Below are 22,028 nucleotides of genomic sequence, written 5' to 3' on the forward strand. Positions count from 1 at the left end.
ATTCTGTAATACAAAGCTCGGGGATTATCTCCGGTAGTCCACTTTTCCTTTCGGAATTTGACTCGGTAATGCTCCTGATCGAACCCCAGTCTCTCAAGTATCGCTTTCTTTACTTCCACATATGTGGCCGTTCCGTCTGGATTGGCAGACTGATACGCGGCTTGTAGCTCTCCCGACAGGAGCGGGGCGATGTATTGGCCCCACCTCTCTTGTGGCCAAGCTGCTGTAGACGCTACCCGTTCAAAGTTCAAAAAGAAATAATCAGGGTCCTCTCTGTCCTTATATTTCTGCAGGACTGTCCCTGGGACCGTGGGGTGAACTCGGGTATGTACTATAGCGTCAGTAAGCCGTAGTATGGCTGTGTCCTGTACCTGTTGATTCGAGGCAACCACTGTTGCCTGGTCCTTAAGGGCTCCCTGTAACGCTTCTCTCTCCAGTCTAGCTGCCTGTAATTGCTGTTCGAAAACCAACTGCAAGTGTCTTTGGCCTTCGGCCAGTTGGGTTAGCATGTCCTCCAGAGGCACGGGCTGTGTCATGGTGCTGCACACGAAAATCCCACTTCTGACACCACTTTTTAGGAAAGGCCTGTGGGTAGTCTAAGCGGGTGAATAGAGACCAGGCAGTGTCAGGGACGTTTCAGGTAGATACTGTTTATTACGCGTCACAGTGTCAACAAACTCAATAACTGAATAAGGAATAGCCTTCAGTTCAGAAAGCCAGTTCGTCTCTTAGAGCGTGGATGGGATTGATTCCCCTAATGCCTCTCGTTCTTGGGGTTGTCCTGGTCTTCCTGTCACTCCTTCCCGCTTCCGTTCTCTCTCCAGGGGCTCCAGGGGGTCCAAGAACCAGGGAAGCCAGAAAGAAAGGAAAACAAGCATTTACAATGCAATGGTCTCGGCATTGGTAAAGTTAGAGCTATTGGCATTGCTCTTGACATTGTTTTTGTTTATGTTTTTGTCTTTAAAACATTTAAAGAAACGGCATTGTCATGAGCAATGCCACTAGCTCTAACTTTAACAATGCCGAGACCGTTGCATTGTAAATGTTTTTTTTTGTTTATGTTTTTACAACATTTAAAGAAACGGCATTGTTATTTACAATGTCAATAGCGTAATCACTCTCAAAAGCGAGATTTATTATGCGAGCATTATTTGGGAAGTTTGGCAAATCCATAAATATGAGGAAAACGCTGCAGCATCGCAAAATGCCAGTGGCCCAGACTAATATGCATGATTAGTATTTGGATCCCATGCCTATTCCTTATTTGTCCTCTCTGCTGAAACTGCTGCCTGAAGTGTCAAATGTTATTAATACTAAACAAAAATCGCACTACCGTGCCAGGGCCAGACTTGGCGTTGATAATGATTGTTTGAAAAGGGAACTTTGAAAGGATACGAACTTGACCAATTCTGGTTTCAAAATATAAGAGAACACTGTAGAGGCATGCGTCTACCGACTGTTATATATAATTTGGGATATATTTCTTAATCTGTCGAGTTCAGCCACTGCATGATTATATTGTGGTCTCTTTTTGAAACTCAGGCTCAGTAACATTGTCGTGGTGTCACTAGGGCTTCAAGTGGATGCTTTCTCAATATTATATACAAGCCACAGTTACTGCTAATTTATGTTATGCAACTAACAACGATTGACAGGGGCTATGGATAGATGAGAGGTACTGTTTGGAGGGTGATAGTGAGGGAATTATTGATGGCCCCAATAAACATTGTTGTATCCTGATGCACAGTAAGGTCACCATTTACTATGCTTTAAAAGCTCATAAAATTGAATATATAATGACAAATGTGCTGTAGAATGCACCATTTCCCCCCAAATTTCTTGGGGGAGAATCCAGCCTAAAGTCCTCCTTTGTAGTGGTCAGGCTCACTTGCGGCACTCACTATGCACCGTATGGGGCTGGTCTGACAAAATTTGCCATGGCTGCTTTGGGTTTCCAGTCCAGCCCTGTTTGCTGCTCAACTCCACAGCTCCATCTTGGCATAACATCAGCCTGAAAAAGGCCAGGCCAGAATCACCCCCTAGAGGTGCCGACAGAGGTGTGTCTGATACCGAGACGCAAAAGCACAGGGTCAGCATCTAGATTTCCAGAGGTGTCATGGAGAGCGGGCACTAATGTGAAGCTGCATCCATCAGCGCCATCTCCCTGGGCCGTGATGTGGGAAGCACTGAGGTGTTTGAAGGCAGCTCGTTTATAAACAGGGTGGCTGAGCATCAAAAGAAGATGACACTCTTGCAACAACTCTGAGCTGAGAGCTTTATTTTCTTTTATTGTACAATAGAGCTTGTCAACATATGAAAGGACCTTTTTGTAAAACATATATGCCAGAAACAATAAGTACCCGATGGGTTCACCAATGCCACCAAGTATTTGCGCTAAAATTGTTTTAAAAAGGTTTATCAATCCGCACTCTATTATGTCCCCTACACCTTTTAGGACAGCCCTTTCCTTGAAGAGCGGACTCTTTCTGCTAAAGTGATCATTTTAATGGTGCACTGGCGGTAAATGAAGAGGTACTTCAGCAATTACATTACCACTGGCTATTACCACTAATCTGTAGGTGCACATAAACTTTGAAAATGGGAGGCAACATAGTAACCTTGATTATTTTTTTTCCATTAGAAATAACAGTTTACCTCTGTATCTTAATGAGACTTAAATTGGCAAAATTATTATTTTCGTTGAAAAGGAAAGAAAACATTAAGGTCTTAAAATTCTGCACATAAATGACACCCTCCTTTTCTCTCGAGGGCCTGGAAAATATATTTTGAAAAAAAAAAGGCGGTTCCTTATTTTGTAAAAAGAAAACAATTCCCTTCTCTTATTGCTCACAGCTACAAAAAAAACTGTAAAATAAAATTATCATACTGATGGAAGAGGCTCGTCAGCCATTGCCAGGGCCGTGATAACACTGTTTGATGAGGCTTTTTCCCTATGAATGTTAACGAGCCGCCGCTGCGCGAGCAAAGGAGCTTATCAGCGGCTAATGCGGATCTTTAATTCGTGCCCTTCTTGAACCATCCATTTTCTAACCGCATTAACCGGCGCATTTACATCCCATCTTAATGCTGCTAAAGAGACGGGGCGCGGGACAGTAAATGACAGCGGTGTAATGAGGCCCGGGCTCTTTCTCTCTCTCTCGTCGATCTCTTTTTAAAATGGCGGACGGTTTACACACCCGCCAACGATCACCGCGCTTCGAGTGTGTACTGGAACTTTTAACCCAGCGCCCATTCCGTTGACAGACACACACGTTGTGATGACCAAAAATGCACCCAAAATCGGAAAGCTGGTCGGGATTGTGGGTGTAGAGAAGTGCTCTGGGAAGGGTGAGGAAGCAGGATTTGGGGGTTATTTTGTTATGTGAGGGATCAGCATTCATGAACAGATTATGCATCAACAGAGCATGTGACAAGGAGCTGCATTAGAATGTGTGCCACAGTAGAACTGCTAGCCTTCCGGTACACAAATATCTCTGTGATGGTGGAAGTGAAATAATACCCTCAATTGTTATTATAGCCAACGCCGGGAGAAGGCTGCCTGCAAGAAAAAGAACAAGGAGATCAGGTGAGGGAGCAACGCCGGGACACCACCGCCTTTCTCCGAGGCACAGCAGAAAATGCCTCGGAGAAACGCCACGTCCTTTTCGGATTTGGGGGCGTGTTTTGCTGTTGTCTCCTCCCTGAGACTTATCGCAAAAAACACGCCCCCCGATCCGAAAAGGACGGGGCTTCAACGGAGTGACTGGACCTCTTCTCCAGTGGCTGGCCAGCATTTAAGAGGCCAGCCAATGGAGAACAGGAGAGAAGAGGGGCGGGTGCAAGCCCCTCTTCTCAAAGTCATTAAATCTCGGAGCGAGACTGCGCAAGCGCAGCCTTCGCAGCCGAGACCTAAAGAAAGATACGCCCTGGTTACGCTCTATACTCTGTTAGGGGTTCTTTGTGCCACCTTCACCAGTCGGTCCTGAGGGAAAGGAAACTATCGGGAGCAGGGAGGAAGTGGTAGAGGTGCAAGGGTCGTGAGGGTTGTCAGACGTAGTGCTATGCTCTCCTTGTGATTACACCCTGGCGCCCCAACAGCCCCACCAAAACGACCCTCTTAATGGCACTTGCCTGCGGCCACGACCCGGGAACCGGGCCGCGGCAGCTGGACCCGGGGCGTCTTCTCCCTCCTGCAGACTGCCGGGCTTGGACGCGGTGTACTCTGTTTCCGCTTGGATTACGTCCTCCACAGTTCTTTCTCCGGATTCTCCTGACGTCTTGGGTTCCGCTCTCCTCCGGGTCTCGCCGACTGTCCCTCCGTCTCTCCCACACACGTTGGTCTCTTCTCCTCTTGTCGATCGTGGTTCCGCCGTTCTCTCTCTTCCTCCGGGCTCCTTCTCCGCGCTGCTCCTGCCCACCTTCCTGGTTCCGCCTTGCTGCTTTTCAATACGCTGATGCCTGCTGTCGTCACGCCTCCCCAGCGCGACTAGACCGCAGGCTGTTTCCGGTGTTTTCTCTTTGTCGTCGCCCGTGGTGCTGGACTTCCGCTGTGCCGCGTCCTCTGCCTCCTTACACTGTTAAAAGCCTATTTTCATCAAAGAGTGATTCGGACTCGGAGACAGGCCGTGTTGGCCTGTTTTGCCCCAGAGGATCTGTGGCGGAACTACCAACTGGTAAAATTCCTGACATTGGTGGCCAAGAAGATGCCAGAATGCTGACTTTGGGTGTCTTTGATGAAATCATCATAAAGCCGGACCAGAGCACTCTGCCACCCCTACCAATGACAGGAGCTATGATCCTATCTGCAGGGCTGGTCCCCCTGCATTTCGTTTAGGAAGCAAACCCGAACATCGAAAGGAGGAGAGAGCAGGAGAGCACCATATTTATTCTTGCTCAGTGCTGGTGCTCGTAAGGGTGCCAGTGCCACACACACCTTTTCAAAAATACAACTTTATACAACCCCAAATCTCAATAAAATTGATTACTAATACAATACAATAACACGCTGAGCTCATATTTTAAGATTCATGTGGTAAAGGAGGGGAAAACAATGATTTGATCATGCTATGTTGGCAAATCGACACTGCCATAAGCCAAAGTCATAATGCCATACAGCGTAAAGGGCTATAACACCTGGCCTCTGGTGAGGAGCTCTGAAGTCTCAGAGAGCATTCACTCTATGCTGCCCTCCCCCGACCCGGTTACACCGTTCTCGTACCTCATGAGATTATTTGGAGGGAGGGTAAGGGCACAACATTTTAAGTGAAAGTTGCAAAAAATGCTTGTGCTGACGCTGTACCATGGCACAGTTCTGGAAAGGGAGCACACATGGTCCTTTGCGGGGCTCGGCAAGTAGTGAAGTAACGAAAGGGACATAGCCTCAAATAGAGCAAGGGTAACGCCCCTCCCTGGTTTAGTACTAAAAATAAGCTTTAATTATGTCACTGCTGCCGCGGCACAGTTGACGGATACACCCTGTCTGTGATCATGGCAATGCACAAATGTAAAGAAGAGAGGGAGTTACCTCTTTGTATTTATAGGGACGAGGTCTTTAAGTCAACACAAGAAAAAAGTTCCCAGAATCAAGCAAATATGCTAAGAAAAGAGACTTATTGGGTCCTTGAAGTAATAAATCTCATTGAGTAGAGTTCTTTTTACCCCTATGACAATCTATCAATGACTCTTATTGGTAATGACACAGTACAATCTATGATTTTAAACAACATACTATAGATACAAAAATGATTAAAACATCAATTTATTATGTGTAACAAATAGATACATAATTATGTATTCGATAAAATACTATATGTGACCTTTCCTCCCACTAAAGGTTACAATCTAATAATAAAGCAACAGAAATTAAAAGGATAAAATTAAAAAAAATTATTAAAAAACAGTCGACGCGGCGTTTCGGTGTTTAGTTCAGTGTTTCCACCTTCTTCAGGACAAAAGAATTTTCATAAAATCTTAATTGTACGACAAAGTTAGGACTGTTCAATTGCATAATCTGTTTGAAGCATCTTTTTCACACCTTTATATTCTCAATGTATGGTGTTCTCTGCTAATCTGGTTACTTGTCTCGGTACCCGTTGACGCCACCGTATATCAATTTGGGACGGAGACCTGTTGTCGTTCTCAACTCCTTAGTATAGAGGATTCTATTAAATGGCAGTGCAGGCACTTTATAATTGTAAACATTTTTCACGTGGGTATGTGCCTCTCATCGTTCCGTGTTTGAATTCTGTGCGAATAGATGCGGCCTCCCTGCGTCAACGTTGACGCAGGGAGGCCGCATCTATTCGCACAGAATTCAAACACGGAACGATGAGAGGCACATACCCACATGAAAAATGCTTACAATTATAAAGTGCCTGCACTGCCACTTAATAGAATCCTCTATACTAAGGAGTTGAAAACGACAACAGGTCTCCGTCCCAAATTGATATACGGTGGCGTCAACGGGTACCGAGACAAGTAACCAGATTATCAGAGAACACCATACATTGAGAATATAAAGGTGTGAAAAAGATGCTTCAAACAGATTATGCAATTGAACAGTCATAACTTTGTCGTACAATTAAGATTTTATGAAAATTCTTTTGTCCTGAAGAAGGTGGAAACACTGAACTAAACACCGAAACGCCGCGTCGACTGTTTTTTAATAATTTTTTTTAATTTTATCCTTTTAATTTCTGTTGCTTTATTATTAGATTGTAACCTTTAGTGGGAGGAAAGGTCACATATAGTATTTTATCGAATACATAATTATGTATCTATTTGTTACACATAATAAATTGATGTTTTAATCATTTTTGTATCTATAGTATGTTGTTTAAAATCATAGATAGTACTGTGTCATTACCAATAAGAGTCATTGATAGATTGTCATAGGGGTAAAAAGAACTCTACTCAATGAGATTTATTACTTCAAGGACCCAATAAGTCTCTTTTCTTAGCATATTTGCTTGATTCTGGGAACTTTTTTCTTGTGTTGAATGCACAAATGTAATCAGTCATAACAAAGAAAGGAGAAGCGGAAAAGAGTCCCTGGCTTCGGAGCTAGGAAAAGTTTAGTAAAGGCAGAATTAAATAATGAAAATGTAGGAGAAATGTAGCCATGCGTGCTGCCATGAATATAATTCTTCAAATGCATCCGCGAAAGTAGTTCCAGTCATCAAAGCCAATGAGAAGTGGAGGGAATGAGAAATTAGGCCGTGGTATACTGATAAGAGAAACACACCCAAAACAAAAGCAGTGGTAGATGAAAATAATAATTCTTCAAATGCATCCACGAATGTAGTTTCAGCAAACAAAGCCAATGAGAAGCGTAGGGAATTAATAATTAGGCCGTGGGACACTGATTAAAGAAACACACCAAATGAAACAAGCATTTGCAATGAAATAGATCTTGCATTTATGAAACACTCATGCAAGACCTATTGCATCGCACATGATTATTTGTAAAAGCGCCCATGAGGCGCTTTCACTTTAATGTCGGCCGCACCAACTTGACAAACAAATGCTTTTTTTTGTAAAAGCGCGCCATGCCGTGGTTTCACTTTAACGGCTGTGCCCCTTTCCTTAAACGCAGCTCGTCTAAGGAAAGGGGTGCAGTCGCCATTAAACTGAAAGTACTGCATGGGGCAGTTTTAAAAAGAAAAGTGAATAAATAGTAAAGAAAAAAAAAACATGCTGCTGTGTTCGGTGCCGGAAATAAACCAAAGGCACGGCCGCCACTATATGAGTGCGGCGTGCCGTGCTATACATTTTTTTTCACATGTGAGCGATGGGGGAAGAGCGTGTCAGCAGGAGAAAACTTTTTAAGCAAATAGTGCTTCGAGGCTGTAATTAAAGCCTACAACACATGTAACGGGGGTGTCCTCATGGGAGGTTACAAAATGAGACAAGGCAGTACCAAGGTGTGACTATTAATCCTATTGACCAATGAAAAGCCAGTTTCCAAAGAACAATAACACAAGCCAATGAAAAATATGGGAGGAGAGTGTGCAGAGCTTCAAGTCCAAACCTGAATACAACATGCCTGGCAGTGCAGCGCATGCACTGCCAAGGTTTGACCTAACAAACATTGGTAAATGCAAATGCAATGCTCAACCAATAGGCACTAAGGAAAGCTAAAGTGACAAACCCACGAGCAAATAAGAAGTACTAAGATGTGAAGGCGGGATGTAAGCCCCTTTTAAGATATTTTAAATGCAATAGGTTTCACAAGCACAGAGCAAGTGAGACCTAATAAGCTCCTTTTAAGATATTTCAAATACAATAGATTTCACAACTGTGCAGGCGAAACCTAAAAAGCGGACGAGGTCGTGCTGGTGCAGCTCTCCAGTTACTCCCAAGAACCAGAGTGTGTGTTATAGCTTTGAGAGGTCTCCTCATCCTCTCAGGGTAGTAAGACTCACTACAATGATCCAATCCACTAAAATCGAATCTGCTTCCTCCTGACAGGAAAGTCCAGTTGTGAACAGCAGTCCTGTAGTGGTAGTTCACGCTTTATTAAATTAACAGTGCACACGCCGTTGACAATTGGGCCACGTATAACGAGCACGTATGTTTGCCTTTGTCTTGCCACTGGGGTACAGCACTGAGCGCCCTTCGCACTGTAACGTAAGCACAGGCACCCTTTCTAGGGCTGCTGAGACGTTCACATTTAGTGTCGTTGTTTGTTTTTAGTACGATCGCTGGTTTGGTGTCCCCTTTCTACCTCTACATGTCCTCCCACCCTTTCAAGCCCGGTCCTGATTGGCTGGGAATTGGGTCCATCTTACGTTGCCCTCTTCCATCTTCCACCGTGTCTGGCAATCCTTGCGGTCCTAGCGCCGCCGGCTGTTACCGCCCTCACACACCCGGCATCGCGCCAGTCTTCTCTTTCGCCTCCATTCTCTCTGTGCAAGTCCCGGCGGCAACATGTCCAACTCTAGCATTGGTACCATGCAGAGGCTGGTGGAGCAGCTCAAGATGGAGGCGGGCGTGGAGCGGATTAAGGTGAGCGGGGTCTGGGTTTACCCACTCACTTTTACTATTTAATCCTGTACCATAGGACGCACCCCTTGCCGTGTTGTTACCGGGCGCCTCTTCGTACAGCATAGTAACCTAGAGCTTCTTACCTACCGCTATAGTGGAGTCTATCAGTGGGATGTTTGTCGGCTGCTTCTCCGGTGCAGGGACAGAATTTTTTTTTTAACGGCCGAAGCAGTGATCTAAATATACTGTCGTCTTTTCTGCTTTGGAAACGGGTTGTTTCTGCACTACCGGCTGTGCCAGAGGGCTCTCTGCACAGTGGCTGTGCCAGCGTTTACATTCTTTAACGGGTAGCCATTGGAGGATGCGCGGATGTTTTTTCTGATGCGGCCGGTACTGAATCCAGACTGCCAAAATTTTTGAGGACGGGGAGTGGCGTTAACATTTACATCGTGGTTAAAGCTAAAATAAGTTTTAATAGTCCTCAACTCTGATGCTGCCTTTATTCCTGAGCCAGGCGTTCACGCTGGACTGCCTGTAGATTGAGCGAGACCAATTTTAAGCATATTGAATTATGAATATTGAATAATTTGTCATTTACCCGCACTTCCATCGTTCCAGACCAAGCTTGTTGCCAAATACGTTTATTTCTGCCGCAACATCACTTATCCGATTGTTCCCAGATGCTGCCATGTCTTGGCATGACCTGTTTTATCTACTGTGCTCGCTGTGTTGGGTGCCCAGTGTTCTGCATGTTATGCTTGGATATTTTTGTACTTTTAAGAGTCGCTGTTGTTGCTGGTTGCAGCATGCCATATGCTCACTGTAGAGGTAACAGTGAACGGATTCGTGCTTGAATACTATAAAGTTTTTAAGGAAAGATGCACCCTTATCGTCATCGTACAGAAACGAAGTTATTGCGTGACCTATACTACCAACAACAACAAACAAGCATTGGCATAGACAATAGGTCTCGCCTTTGGGACCTTATAAGTGTTTAGCCATGCAACAGTTGATGTTGTTGCACCAAGGATATTGTGCTGGATAACTAAACACTCATAAGGTCCCAAAGGCGAGACCTATTGGCTATGCCAATGCTTGTTTAAGATTGAGCATTTTGAACATAAACACAATTAGCCGTTCATAAGAACTGAGGTACAAGGAGATAAAGCAATTTCCTAAAGACCAGCTAGTGATGGAATAGTAAGGAAATAAGTGTGAGAGCAGGTGTGCCTGCGTCAAAGCAGTGTGTTAAATACAGACTGCGCCACTTCCTTCGTGGGTGGAGGAATGGCTTCAGCATGGTTATTCTCTTCATAATTCACTTGTTTATAGTCAGGGCAGCTGGAATTGTGTGTCAAAAGAGGAGTAAAGGGTAGAATACATGCCACGGCACAAAAAAGCAAATAGTGCATTAGTATGCTGCTCATGCTACGGCGGTATTATTATGCTGTTTTGTAATATTCGCACCCATTGATACAAAAGAGATGCTTTGCAGCATCGCTAAAAACCATTGGCAAAGCCAATAGGTCCCAAAGGCGAGTCCTATTGACAATGATTGTTTTTGCTTTAGTTTGACTCCGGAAACACACATTTCAAAAGGCAGTGTTTCACTGCAAGGCACAGTAAAATTCCAGACCCAAGGCATTAAAAAAAGAAGCAACATGTTTGGGATTTTTCTGTACTGTGAGGGCTCTCCGGAAAAAATGATCCAGGTTTCAAAAGAGGTTCTGTAATGTAACATCAGTTTGCGCTAATACTAAATCAGACAATCTTTTATAAATAAGAAGGGATCAATATTCCCAACCTGTTGAATTAGATTGAAATATGTAAGGATGTTTTCAGTGCTACAGAACAAAGCTTCAACCCCACTCCAAAAGTTTCAACTAATTTGCACCAGTTTAGCATCTGAATACAGCAATCAGCATCTGAAATGTGACCAGTTAACCCTCCCAGATTGATTGTGAACTACATCAACTAGAATCACTTTTTTGTTGAAATGTGCAAATTACGCAGCAGATCATGGGTCATGCGGCAAATGTGATACATTTGTAATTACACGGGAAAAGCTGTGGCTGCAATATCACGTGGCTTGATTGTCGTAAACCAAGAGCATCACCTTTGGTGAATATTTATATCATAAGGGAAAGTCTTTCCAGTACGAAACGAGTAACCAGTAACAAGTGCACGCTGCCTCAGTCGGGAATGTTTTTTTCGGATACAGCAAAACAATCCAATTGAAATAAATGAATTAAAAAAAAAAAAAAACCTCAATCAACTACGGAAATCTCTTTGTCGTTTGCCTGCATTTCTGTTGTGGCCAGGATAGCATTAAAAGAAATTGGTAAAGGAGTACCATAGGGGCCAGGGCCACTGTTTTCCGAGCTTGAATGGTGCACCCGTGGCTCTTTGTGCATGTTTAGATGGGTAGAGTCAGATTGTGAAGGCGTTGACTGCAGAGTGACTTTTTGCATGTGACCATTAGATCGAGTGTTTGTGCACATCTTCGTCCTCAGCCACTCATTAAAAAAAAATAAACCTAGTCCCGGGGAGTAAAATATGCTCTTAAGAAAGTCAACCCAGGAATCTAGGCATAAACAAATAAATCTGCTAAATGTAATGCCCACTGGAAAAACATCAGAGGAGAGGGAAACATTGCAGCTATGAGGAAAGCGACGGTGCCACCCGTGCGCCTCGAGTGCCCTAGTCGGGCCATGCGGTGTCACTGTAGGGACAGGTCGATTGACAGGCAGGGTTCATGCCGACCCTTACGTGTAGACAGAGGGGGAGATTTAATTTTAGCAAAGGAAGGGGAGGAGCTAAAACTCCTAAAAGAAACGAGTAAAAAAGTATTCTGTGGTTAAATTCAAGAATAATTGGAGCACTCAGCCCATGGGGACTTTGGAAAGTTACTTGCATACGCTCCTGAGAGTCAGAACCAGGCCCTGCTACCATCTAGGCACAGACTTGAAAGGCTTGAACGTTCAAGAGTTAGTAATAAGACCCTTGGTGCACGTTTCATGCATTAAAAGCCAAATTATTGCCAGTTTCTTTTATATTTTTGGGGCATACACCCTTTGATTTCAGCTCACTCAGCTTAAACAATTATTGTGTCACAAATATTTTTGCAACGATTAACCTGCAGTACAGACTTTTCCTTCCCTGGCTTGTGTAAATTCCAGCCTCTAAAAGGATCAGGCCTGGCTCTGCACGCAGAGCTACCTTGCCCTAACACGGCACTCCCTGCAGTAAGAACACATTGGCTGCGCGGCCGTGAAAGTGATCACGATCAAGGGCGCGAACGGGAGTTGTGTGAGCGCGCGTGCGAAAGTGCTCAGCAGCAGCGCGCACTTGTGCGCGTAATAGCAAGCTGGTGGCCGGCAAAAGCCTTTTAGCAGCACTTCAAAAACCCGCTTACTAAATGTCTCGCCAGACCAGCGCATGCGCTGGCTCTAGTGAGACCTAAAAAGCACACTCCACATAGGAAAGATTTTTGAGATATTCCAGTTCTTCCACTGACCGCTGTTAATGGTGCTTTAGGTTGAGCAGTTACTTTCCTTCTTTATGGACAGGAGCTTATATGTCACTGCTCAAGTTATGCACGAAACACGCACGTTTTATTTGTACTTATTTTTGAGCCCTTCTATCAGGATTTTGGTTATTTTTAGCCGTGCATATTAACGGAACAATAGTCGGTATCCCGAATCTGGAGGCATATATCCTGGGACAGCAGCCCCACTGTTGTATATTTAGGGCCGCGTTTGAATTGGATCTATAATAGGTAAAAATTGTGTGGGTGGAAAACGTAGTTAAAAGAATTGCAGGCAAGTTTTGGGAGGAACCTCTCGCAGCACAGATGTTAGAGGCTGAAGCACAGTCCAGGCACAATTCAGGGGTACACGTGGGTAGATCGTGTCTACCCTCTATTTTCGCAGGGTAGACGCCGTCCACCGTTGCAAGAAGTTGGGCCCCACTGAAATATGCTGAACTTGTCTGGGTGTAATTCTCAGACACCAGGACATGTTCAGCAGTGCCTGCAATGTTGTCTGCTTTCCATTTACAGCAGCTACGCTCCAAAGATTAAGGGAAAAGTCAAGGGGCCATCAGGCTTCCTTTTGTTACAAAACGATCCTGGGTGGGTGGGGTCTGGAGCCTCACGCTTGGATGCAAATGCAACAGAGGGGAAACAAAGGCACACTGCTTTTCATCCCTTCACAGGTACTTAGGAGAGGCATGCTTTTGACTTTGATCAGTCACTGTATATAAGAGATATGTATGCACTGCAAGAATGTCAGATGTGTTGGTCTGTCCCAGTATTTACACAAATAACAATTAAATACCACTATTTTCTTTTTTTATTGCGCTACTCATCCCAATGCAGGGTATCAGAGCGCTTTAAGTGACATACACATTATACATTGACAATATATCCGGTAAGTGTGTAAATCAACTTATACAACATGTTACATAAGACAGTGATGATTATAAGGTGTTGTAGCAGTCGTGCCCTTCATAGCTTGCTGTGCTATATTAGAAATATTCTAATTTATGGACTTCAAGTAACAAAATGATCTCTTTTATAAGCAATAACCCACTTACCGGTCTACTTAAAATAACCTGTCATTTGCATGTTACGTGATGTGCTTTGCAGGAGACACATTAACCTTCCATACTACTTTATTTCAAATCTGGGACTAGACCTAACACAGATCTCTCCAGCAGAACCGTTAGTCTCTAGACTTAATGTACCATTATTATTATTCTCTGAGATTTACTGTGCATTCAAAGATCTCTGTAGCAGGAGCCTTACACCCTTAAGACATTTTAAAATGCAGACTTTGGAATCAATTAAGTAGAACTGATCTACTGCCATGTTTCTTCTTGTTGCAAATTTCTTTTTGCCAGATTTAAAAAAAATAAAAAAAAGTATTCGTTGATGTATATCTTTCTTGTCAGGGTTGCGCCACGTTTTTGGCCAGATGCAAAATCTCCTTTGTGAAATCTAAAAAATGCAGTTAAATGTATTCATGATAGACCTGCTAAACATATGAGTTCTTAATATCTTATGTCGCGTCTTGTGAGGTTATTTCCTGTGATGTCATGTGTGATGTCACGTGCCATGATGTAACTTGCTTACTGCCTAATTGGTTAGCCCCCCCCCCTTCTATTTTTTAACCCGTTTACCGCGACGGTAGTTCCGCCGCGGTGCGTTCCATTAAGTGGGCGGTGCCACGTCGGCCAACGGACGTGCGCAGCACTACCGAGGTAGTGCTCGCGACGACCGCTGGCCGGGCGCAACGAAGGGGTTAAGGACTTGTGCAATGAGCACAATAAAGTAGTTGGAAAACCCACCCCAGCCAATTCCTTTAAAGTTACATAAAGAAACAGCCATGCTTTTTGCTTCCAGGTACTCATGATTAGCCCTCCATGCACAACACAAATCACTGTCTTGGAAGTATAAATGTGGCACAACTTGTGATCAAGAAAGAGAAGTACATTTTTGCGTATTGCGTGATGGTTTGGATATTGTTGAAGACCACCCTCGTGCAAACACTTGAGCTGGACTTTGAGGAACTCTTGATGTCCCAAAACAGCTGTGTAGTATCTCTTGAATTGACCCTATGGGGAAAGCAGTAAAATAACTTTAGCAGGAAGGTGTCTGCTCAGCAGAAGGCGTTTGCCCTTTTCAATGCAAATAACCGTGAAACTCTTTCCTGTTAACCTGTGGTGCAGTCTGGAAGTGCACCATTTGATCAATGTTGCAAATTTTGCCAGTACATATTTTATTGTTTCTGCACATGGCCCAATTTAAACTTATGCACGCTTTCAAATTGAACATAGTTTCCCTTATTTTGTAACAAGTTACTCATTTAGGTTTCCATGTGCTGCACACGTCATTATTGTATGGCTTGAGTGAATGGGTTGTGCTTTTATGGCATATTTTGGGTGGTGGTAATAGGAGGAGGCTGTAGATCAAGTGATGGTGGTCCAGATCCTCATATTGCTATCAAAGGGGAGTTTGAGATCGCTGGTACATATAGTAAAGTTGGGGTGGCAGGTTTGGGAATGGTGGAGAGAGAGAATGTGTTTTCTGCCTGTGCTGCTTGAGCATTAGACTTGGTTTATCATCCAATTTCTGATTTGACAAATTAGAACATTACATAGCTTTGAGAGATCTAGTAAGGGAATAGGAGACATATATTTGAGAATGTTCTTCAAAGCAGTAGAGGGGAAGTGACTTGACGAGGCCCACACATTGCTCCTACATGAGGCCCCCTCTGTCACAGATTTCATGTTAGCAAACCCTAATTTTGGTGCTTGTACACATCAAGGCCATATGCAGCAATATCCTAATGCTACCCCTCTAATATGTAAATCACCACTTGATGTGCACTATCTTGTATCATCTTCCAACACTCATCATAATGTGCTCCCATACATATATAACACACATTAATCTCTCGTAACCCACTTTTTAGAGCTACTAAACAAAAGAGATTCCTGCCTGGTGGATAGAAACCATTCTAATAACAAAATTATATATTACAGAGCGCAAAATGTTGCAACATTGCCCACCACACCTCAAAGGAAAAAATCCCATACGATCATTACTATAACAAGAAGCACTTTTCTTACAAAATGTATTCTTTTCCGTTTCTTGTTTTTTTTATGTATAAATACATAGATACTGTGTCGAAACTTTAAACAAAAATAATACAAAACAATATAAGACATACATAAACAAAGACAAAAAAGGTAATACAAAAGATGTGCACTAAAATTCACACAAAGCACCAGAAAGATCCCTCGAAAAAAGTACCTCATACACACTGTCAATCTAAAATCGATGAGTTAATGGATTGAGAGTTGAGAGGTTGGGAATGAAGTCTTAATTGGTTCGTTAAGGATATTTTCTTCTTTTCGTTCCCCGTCAGTCTAGGTTTTCAAGATCACTTAACAGAGCATATGTATTTTCAAAGACAAACTGAAGCCCAGGATTATTTAAAGTGGTGTTTCCAGAGAATTGTTTGTGCTCAGTTGGCTTATAAAAGTAGCCTAATGGGAGAGCACATATGTTGGTGTGGAGCAAGTTTCTGCCCTCCTTCAAGCCCAGCAGATATTTTACTATAGTCTACAGAAATTTATAATGATGTAGTTTCCTGCAGTGTCCTTTTAAGTACAGGGCAAACAATATGATACCCATCAAATTTTCAGTGACGGCTAATGGCACAAAAATGTGTGCACAACATAATAGGCTGCCAACAGAATTCCCAATGTTATTTGTTTGGGAGTGCACTGTAATATGATTGCTGCCTCCTGGTATGTATCTATCGATTTTCTGAGTTGCTTCTAATAATTTTGAGCTCAAATATGGCAGTGTGCTGGTTAAATGTGCCATAGCTTTGCTCAATGTTCCTATATGTTTGTTTGGTGCTGCTCTATTAGTCCAGTTATATAGCACAATCGGGTTACCCAATCTTCCCCCAAGGAACTGGGTACGCTAGTTATTTCATAAATAGTGTTCCCTGAGGAATCTTTTCTCAAAAAGCTTAATCTTTTAGCTGGTCACAAAAAGTGATCCTATTCAGTATCTTCAAATAATGACTCATGGCATCACAGATGTATTGACGTTAAAAGAAAACAAGTATATTATGTTTTAGCCTGGTCTCTATATGATTAATAAAGTTGTACGTTTCATTGGTGCAGACCGCATTGTATATACCAAAGTTCAAGCAGTTCATACACAAGTTTAGAAGTTTTTTTTTTTTTTGTAAACAAATTTTATTGGCATTTGTGTTATATGCAATTACAGCATTATCATAACAGGATCTGCACATATCTAACCTGCATATCTTTATCTCAACAACCTTAACACTCCCTCCCCCCTCCCCTGCCTCCCTGGGTCCGTGCATACCTCCCATTGTCACGTTCAGCTCTTGTCTAAGTTGCTTCACACCTCATACACTTTGCTCATGTCATACTGTTGTGTACTGGCCTGTCCGTGTCTCGGGCTCACCCACTACCTTGTGTGCTGTCAGTAGTGGCAGGACAGTCTACATCTAAGGCTCGTCCCGCTTCCAGCATAACATCCCAGTCCATTGCTATAGGCGTCCTCCATAGCCCTCTCACTTCCTCCCGTCTCAGCGCTACGCTTTCTGCACTACCCCATCTCATCATCTCAGTATGCCACGCATAGATCGTGGGCGGCATTTTGGATTCCCACCTTTTGGTGATTGCCCGCACTGCCAATAGAAGTGCTAGGTTCGCGAACCTATTCTGTACTTTATATTTCGAAGATCCCGCTCTGAGTCCTAAAATACAACCCTCTATTGTGGCCGGCACTTCCCTACAGATAATCTCCGCCGTGTGGCGTCTAATCGAGTCCCAGTACCCTCCCAGTCTGTGACAGGACCATATCATATGTATAAGGTCCGCTCCCTCCAGGCGACATCTAGGGCAACTATGCTCTGTAGCTGGGTACATCTTATCTAGTCTATGCGGTGTTAGATATGCCCTATGCAAGATCATGGTTTGGATGTACTTCAATCTTGCATTTCTCGATACCTTCTTCGGGTGTTCCACCACCTTCTTCCACTCTCTATCCTCTAATGCTCTGCCTATGTCGCCTTCCCATGCAGTGCGCAGCGGTAGCAGATCTATCTGTGTACGGGAACGCAGTCCCACATACAGCCATTTAACAAGGTGTCGGCCTCTCCCCATATAGTATAGCATTTTAACCAAATCATTTGTAGCTGGTTCCTGTCTATGCGGGGCCCAGTGTGTTCTGACATATTGTATTATTGCTGCGTGCAAGAGATATAGATGGTCCGGAGCCCCGGTTTCTCGTACAAAATTATCATGGTCCATTAACATCCCGTCTCTAAAAAGGTCCGCCATCGTGCTGATCGCCTCATCCAACCAAGGCGTCAGCCTGCGTGTCGTCAAGCAGCCATCTTGCAACGGTATCCCAAGCAGGGGTATGTTCCCCGCATATGCAAGGGTCACACCCGTGTACTGCAGAGCTGCTCTCCAGCAGCGCACCGCCGTATATAAAAAGGGGGGAGCCCCCTCGAAATCCTGCTATGCGGCAGTAAAAGGGTATGCAGAGTTCCTTTCTCAATATCTTTCTCAGACATCCCTATTTCCTGTAGATTGCGTCCCGCTGTCCAGTAGGACAGCCACTGCAATTGACAGGCATAAAAATAAGCTCTGAGATCGGGTACTCCCAACCCCCCCCCCCCCCCCGAAGTGCTGCATTGCAGCTTCTTAAGGCTAATTCTCCGCCTGCCTGTCCCCCATATAAGATCTATTAGGAGCGTGTTCATCAATTTGAAAGTGGCGCCCGACAGTATTATTGGTATGTTTGTAAAATAATAGAGCAGTCTCGGGAGGACCACCATTTTTGCTATTGCCGCCCGGCCTGCCACCGACAATAGTAGAGCAGTCCAAAAGGCAATGCTAGCTCTCAAAGCCCTAAGCACTCTATTCAAGTTGCCCTCTACCATGTCTGTCGGAGACCGATAAACATGTATTCCTAAATACTTGAACGTTTGAGGTGCCACTTGAAACTGTAATGTATACACACGTTTAGAAGTTGACACTGGTGCCACCATATAATATTATACCAGAAGTACTCCCCATCAGCAACTCAAAATGAGATTACGAGTTGTATTTGAACAGGCCTAGAGTTCCCAGATGTTGAGGTCCCTAAATGAAGTCAGGGCAGAGCACCACTACTAAGTGGGGAAGGAGGCAACTCCTTTTGTTTTATATTCCCTCACACACCCTAGTGGTGTCATGCTTCATCATTGGGACACCTCGACGCCTATAAGTCGAGGTGGGCTCGACCATATCTCAGGGAGCTCTTATGAAGATGTTTTTGGCCAGGGGGATAAAGATTAAAAACCCACAGCAGTTCCCAGTATCCCTTTTATTCTTGGAAAAGTCGGGGGTAATATTAAAATAAAGTTTAAGGGTCAATTGGGATATTATTGTCCTAAGACCCTATAGCCAACATGTTTCAGTCCTGCTAAGCCCCATGAAGGGTGCTGGACTTTCTTCAGGGCGGAAAATAATGCCCCCTGGAATGGGTAAGGCAGAAGATTTCCCTGCACTATTCGGGATAAGGGCAACTAACGCTCCTTATCAATTCACGTAGACTGATTAGTCTTGTATGTCACTCCATCTAGGTAGAGAAACAAGGAGACAAGAAAGAAAAAGAGAAACCGCATATATTTATATATGGAGATCCAGGAACGTTCATATCTACAGGCGTGCGTCTCAACTCCTTAATGGTGAAAACAACAGATCTATCCGGGTGGCGGGTGAAAAAACACTCTGAGTTTCTCACACGCTCCTATTTGTGTGTTGCCCGGCTTGGTGGCGGCATTACGCCGCATCCTATCACCTTTTATTCTTAGGTGTAAGTCTATGCATATTGGTCTAACACCCGTGTAATTCTCTCGTGGTAAAACACTATAAAATTTGTTAATAATCGCCGTGTTTTTTTTACACATGTACATGTAACATGATCGCGTGATTGCATGCTCACCTTTCACGCTCTTGCATACATCTATATATTCCTCTCATACACTCATTCTTACCCCGTTTTGAGAGGGGTATCGACTCCAAGTGGAAAGCTACCATCTGCGGGGTAGCCCTGTAGTCAAACACTTCATATTCGTAAGCGTATATTTCATCACCCCCGTGAGATATAAGTATCCCGGGTTCTTGTTCCATAGTCATGGAGAGGACCCATAGAGTAAAAACATACATATAGAGAGACACACAAAGACATAAACACAGGAAGAAGTCCGTAAGAGTTATGTTCGGTGTAGGATCCCGCAAGGGCACCCGCTTCTTCCTCATACCTTAGGGTTGTAGTCACTTGTCAGCATTACTCACGCCATCAAAGGTCCTGCCCCTCGTATCAACCTGTTCGGAGGTGGTTCCACTGCTTGGGGTGCTGTTCTGTTTCCTTGTGACGCTTTAAGCACACCGATTGCAATTGGATACCGACCCGCCTACTTCCGCATCCTGTCCCCAACTTGGACGATGGACAATAGGGATCATGGGAGATGTAGTTTTAGGCTGAATGCGTGTCTAAAAAATTTTTTTATTTATACAAACAAAGCTTTATCAGTATAAAGAAACATATTTATGGGTTCAAAATATGTGTATATATCTATGTATCACCGGTCTGTCAGTAATGATCAATATGATACCAGCACAGGCAGCGCGGTGACCGGTATAACATCAGGCTGTCCGTATCGTTCGATCGACTGCAGACGTTCTGGATGTCAAGAGTGTGTAATCTCTGATATGTACTCGGCCAATGGATTTTCTGGAGCTGATTGCTAACTTCAGTTTAAAATTAATGATGTTGCTTATGGGATATCTCCATCGGGAACTAGTTGGTTTAAGTTGTTAATGGGTTATAAGCTAGTAGTGTCTGAACAATAGTTAAAGAGACATTGCCTACAAGGTCAAATCTTCAGAACCCTCTCTAGTTTTAGTAGTTTTTAGTTCAGGTGCAACCATATCTCTGAGACAATGATTATGGGGTCAGGAAATTCGATTATATTCCAGTCTTATTACTCATAATGAGGGTTATCTCTGATTCAGTTGGTTCCATGGTATTGAATCATTTAATCCTATAATGTGGGTTTTGAGTCTATACACCCATCGTTGTTCGCGTTCCAATAGGGTTCTGGACATATCGTCCTCCCCACTTACTTTTTCAATAATCATCCACCTCAAATCTGAATTTGTGTGCGTTTGCTCAATGTAGTGTGCTGTCAATTTAGTAGATGTAATGGCCCTTCTGATCGTGCTTCTATGCTCACATATACACACTTTGACTTTCCTTCCTGTCATACCTACATACATTAGTTGACAGGGAAATTTGATGAGATAGATGACCTTATCTGTATTGCAATTTGTGTGTGATCACTGTTCCCACGGGTATCGCATTCCCAGGTCAATTTCTTTAGTCTGTTCTGTAAACGGACAGACCACGCAAGTCCCGCATGGGTAATGTCCGGTGACCATTGGTAAATTCCATAGTGTTGTTTGATTTCTTGATTTGTGTTTTTGGTTTCATGAAATCAGTATGAATGAGGGAATCCCTCAGACTACTGTTCCGTTTGAAAGAGAACATTGGTTTCTCAAATTTGAGTTGATTGGAAGTAAGAACTGTCCACTTTTTATTGATAATTTTCTGAATCACATTTGATGATGTATTAAAAGTGGTAACACATATGAGAGCGTTTGGTTCTTCTTTCTGATGTGTTTCGAGTAGAGCCTCTCTGGGTGTGTTACGAGATCGTTTTTTTGCAGTTTCAATAATCTTTTTTGGGTATGATCTTTCATGTAACTTTTTGGCCAGATTCTCCGCTTCTATCTTGTATTCTCCCAGATCAGCCCAGTTCCTGCGAATACGCAAAAATTGGCCTATCGGGAGATTTTCCCTAAGTGACCGGGGATGTGCGCTGTTGAAGTGGAGTAAGTTATTTTTATCAGTTGGTTTGGAAAACAAAGAACTGGTAATCCCCCCCCCCCCCCCCCCCATTTTTTGCGCTCAATTTTACATCCAAAAATGATATCTGTTCCTGGTTAGATGTCATGGTGAACTTCAAGTGTGGGTTGAGTTGGTTGACCCATGTGTGGAAGTTGGTCAGTGTGCCTGTGTCACCTTCCCAAATCAACAGGATATCCTCTATATACTGCCACCACCCTTTGATGTTATTGGTATAAGGGTTCGTGGCCCATATATGTTCTTCCTCTAGATGTCCAACATAAAGACACGCTATGCTGGGAGCAAATGTGCTCCCCATAGATGTACTGTGTGTTTGCAGGTACAATTGGTCCTCGAATCTGAAAAAGTTCTCTTTCAATGCCAGACTTATGAGTGTAATAATCCAACTTATTGGTGCGTCCCAGGTCCATTCTACTTGATGTAGATGTGTTTCAATCACTCTGATGCTCTCGTCCTGTGGGATGCTAGTGTATAGTGCTTCAACATCCAGACACACAAAAATATTGTG

At 43.6% G+C, this 22,028-nt stretch overlaps 1 protein-coding gene across 1 annotated transcript in view; it reads left to right on the forward strand.

Moving 5' to 3' along the window:
- Positions 1-8,811: 8,811 nt before the first annotated feature.
- The window catches only part of GNG10 (G protein subunit gamma 10), a 139,909-nt gene continuing 126,692 nt past the window's right edge, over positions 8,812-22,028 (forward strand). The window contains exon 1 of the mRNA XM_085641275.1: positions 8,812-9,006. Within this exon, the coding sequence (XP_085497401.1) occupies positions 8,929-9,006 (78 nt within the window). The 5' untranslated portion in view covers positions 8,812-8,928. The remainder of the gene's footprint in view (positions 9,007-22,028) is intronic.

The sequence above is a fragment of the Triturus cristatus genome, chromosome 2_2 (genome assembly GCF_964204655.1).
Source record: "Triturus cristatus chromosome 2_2, aTriCri1.1, whole genome shotgun sequence".
Classification (NCBI taxonomy): domain Eukaryota; kingdom Metazoa; phylum Chordata; class Amphibia; order Caudata; family Salamandridae; genus Triturus; species Triturus cristatus.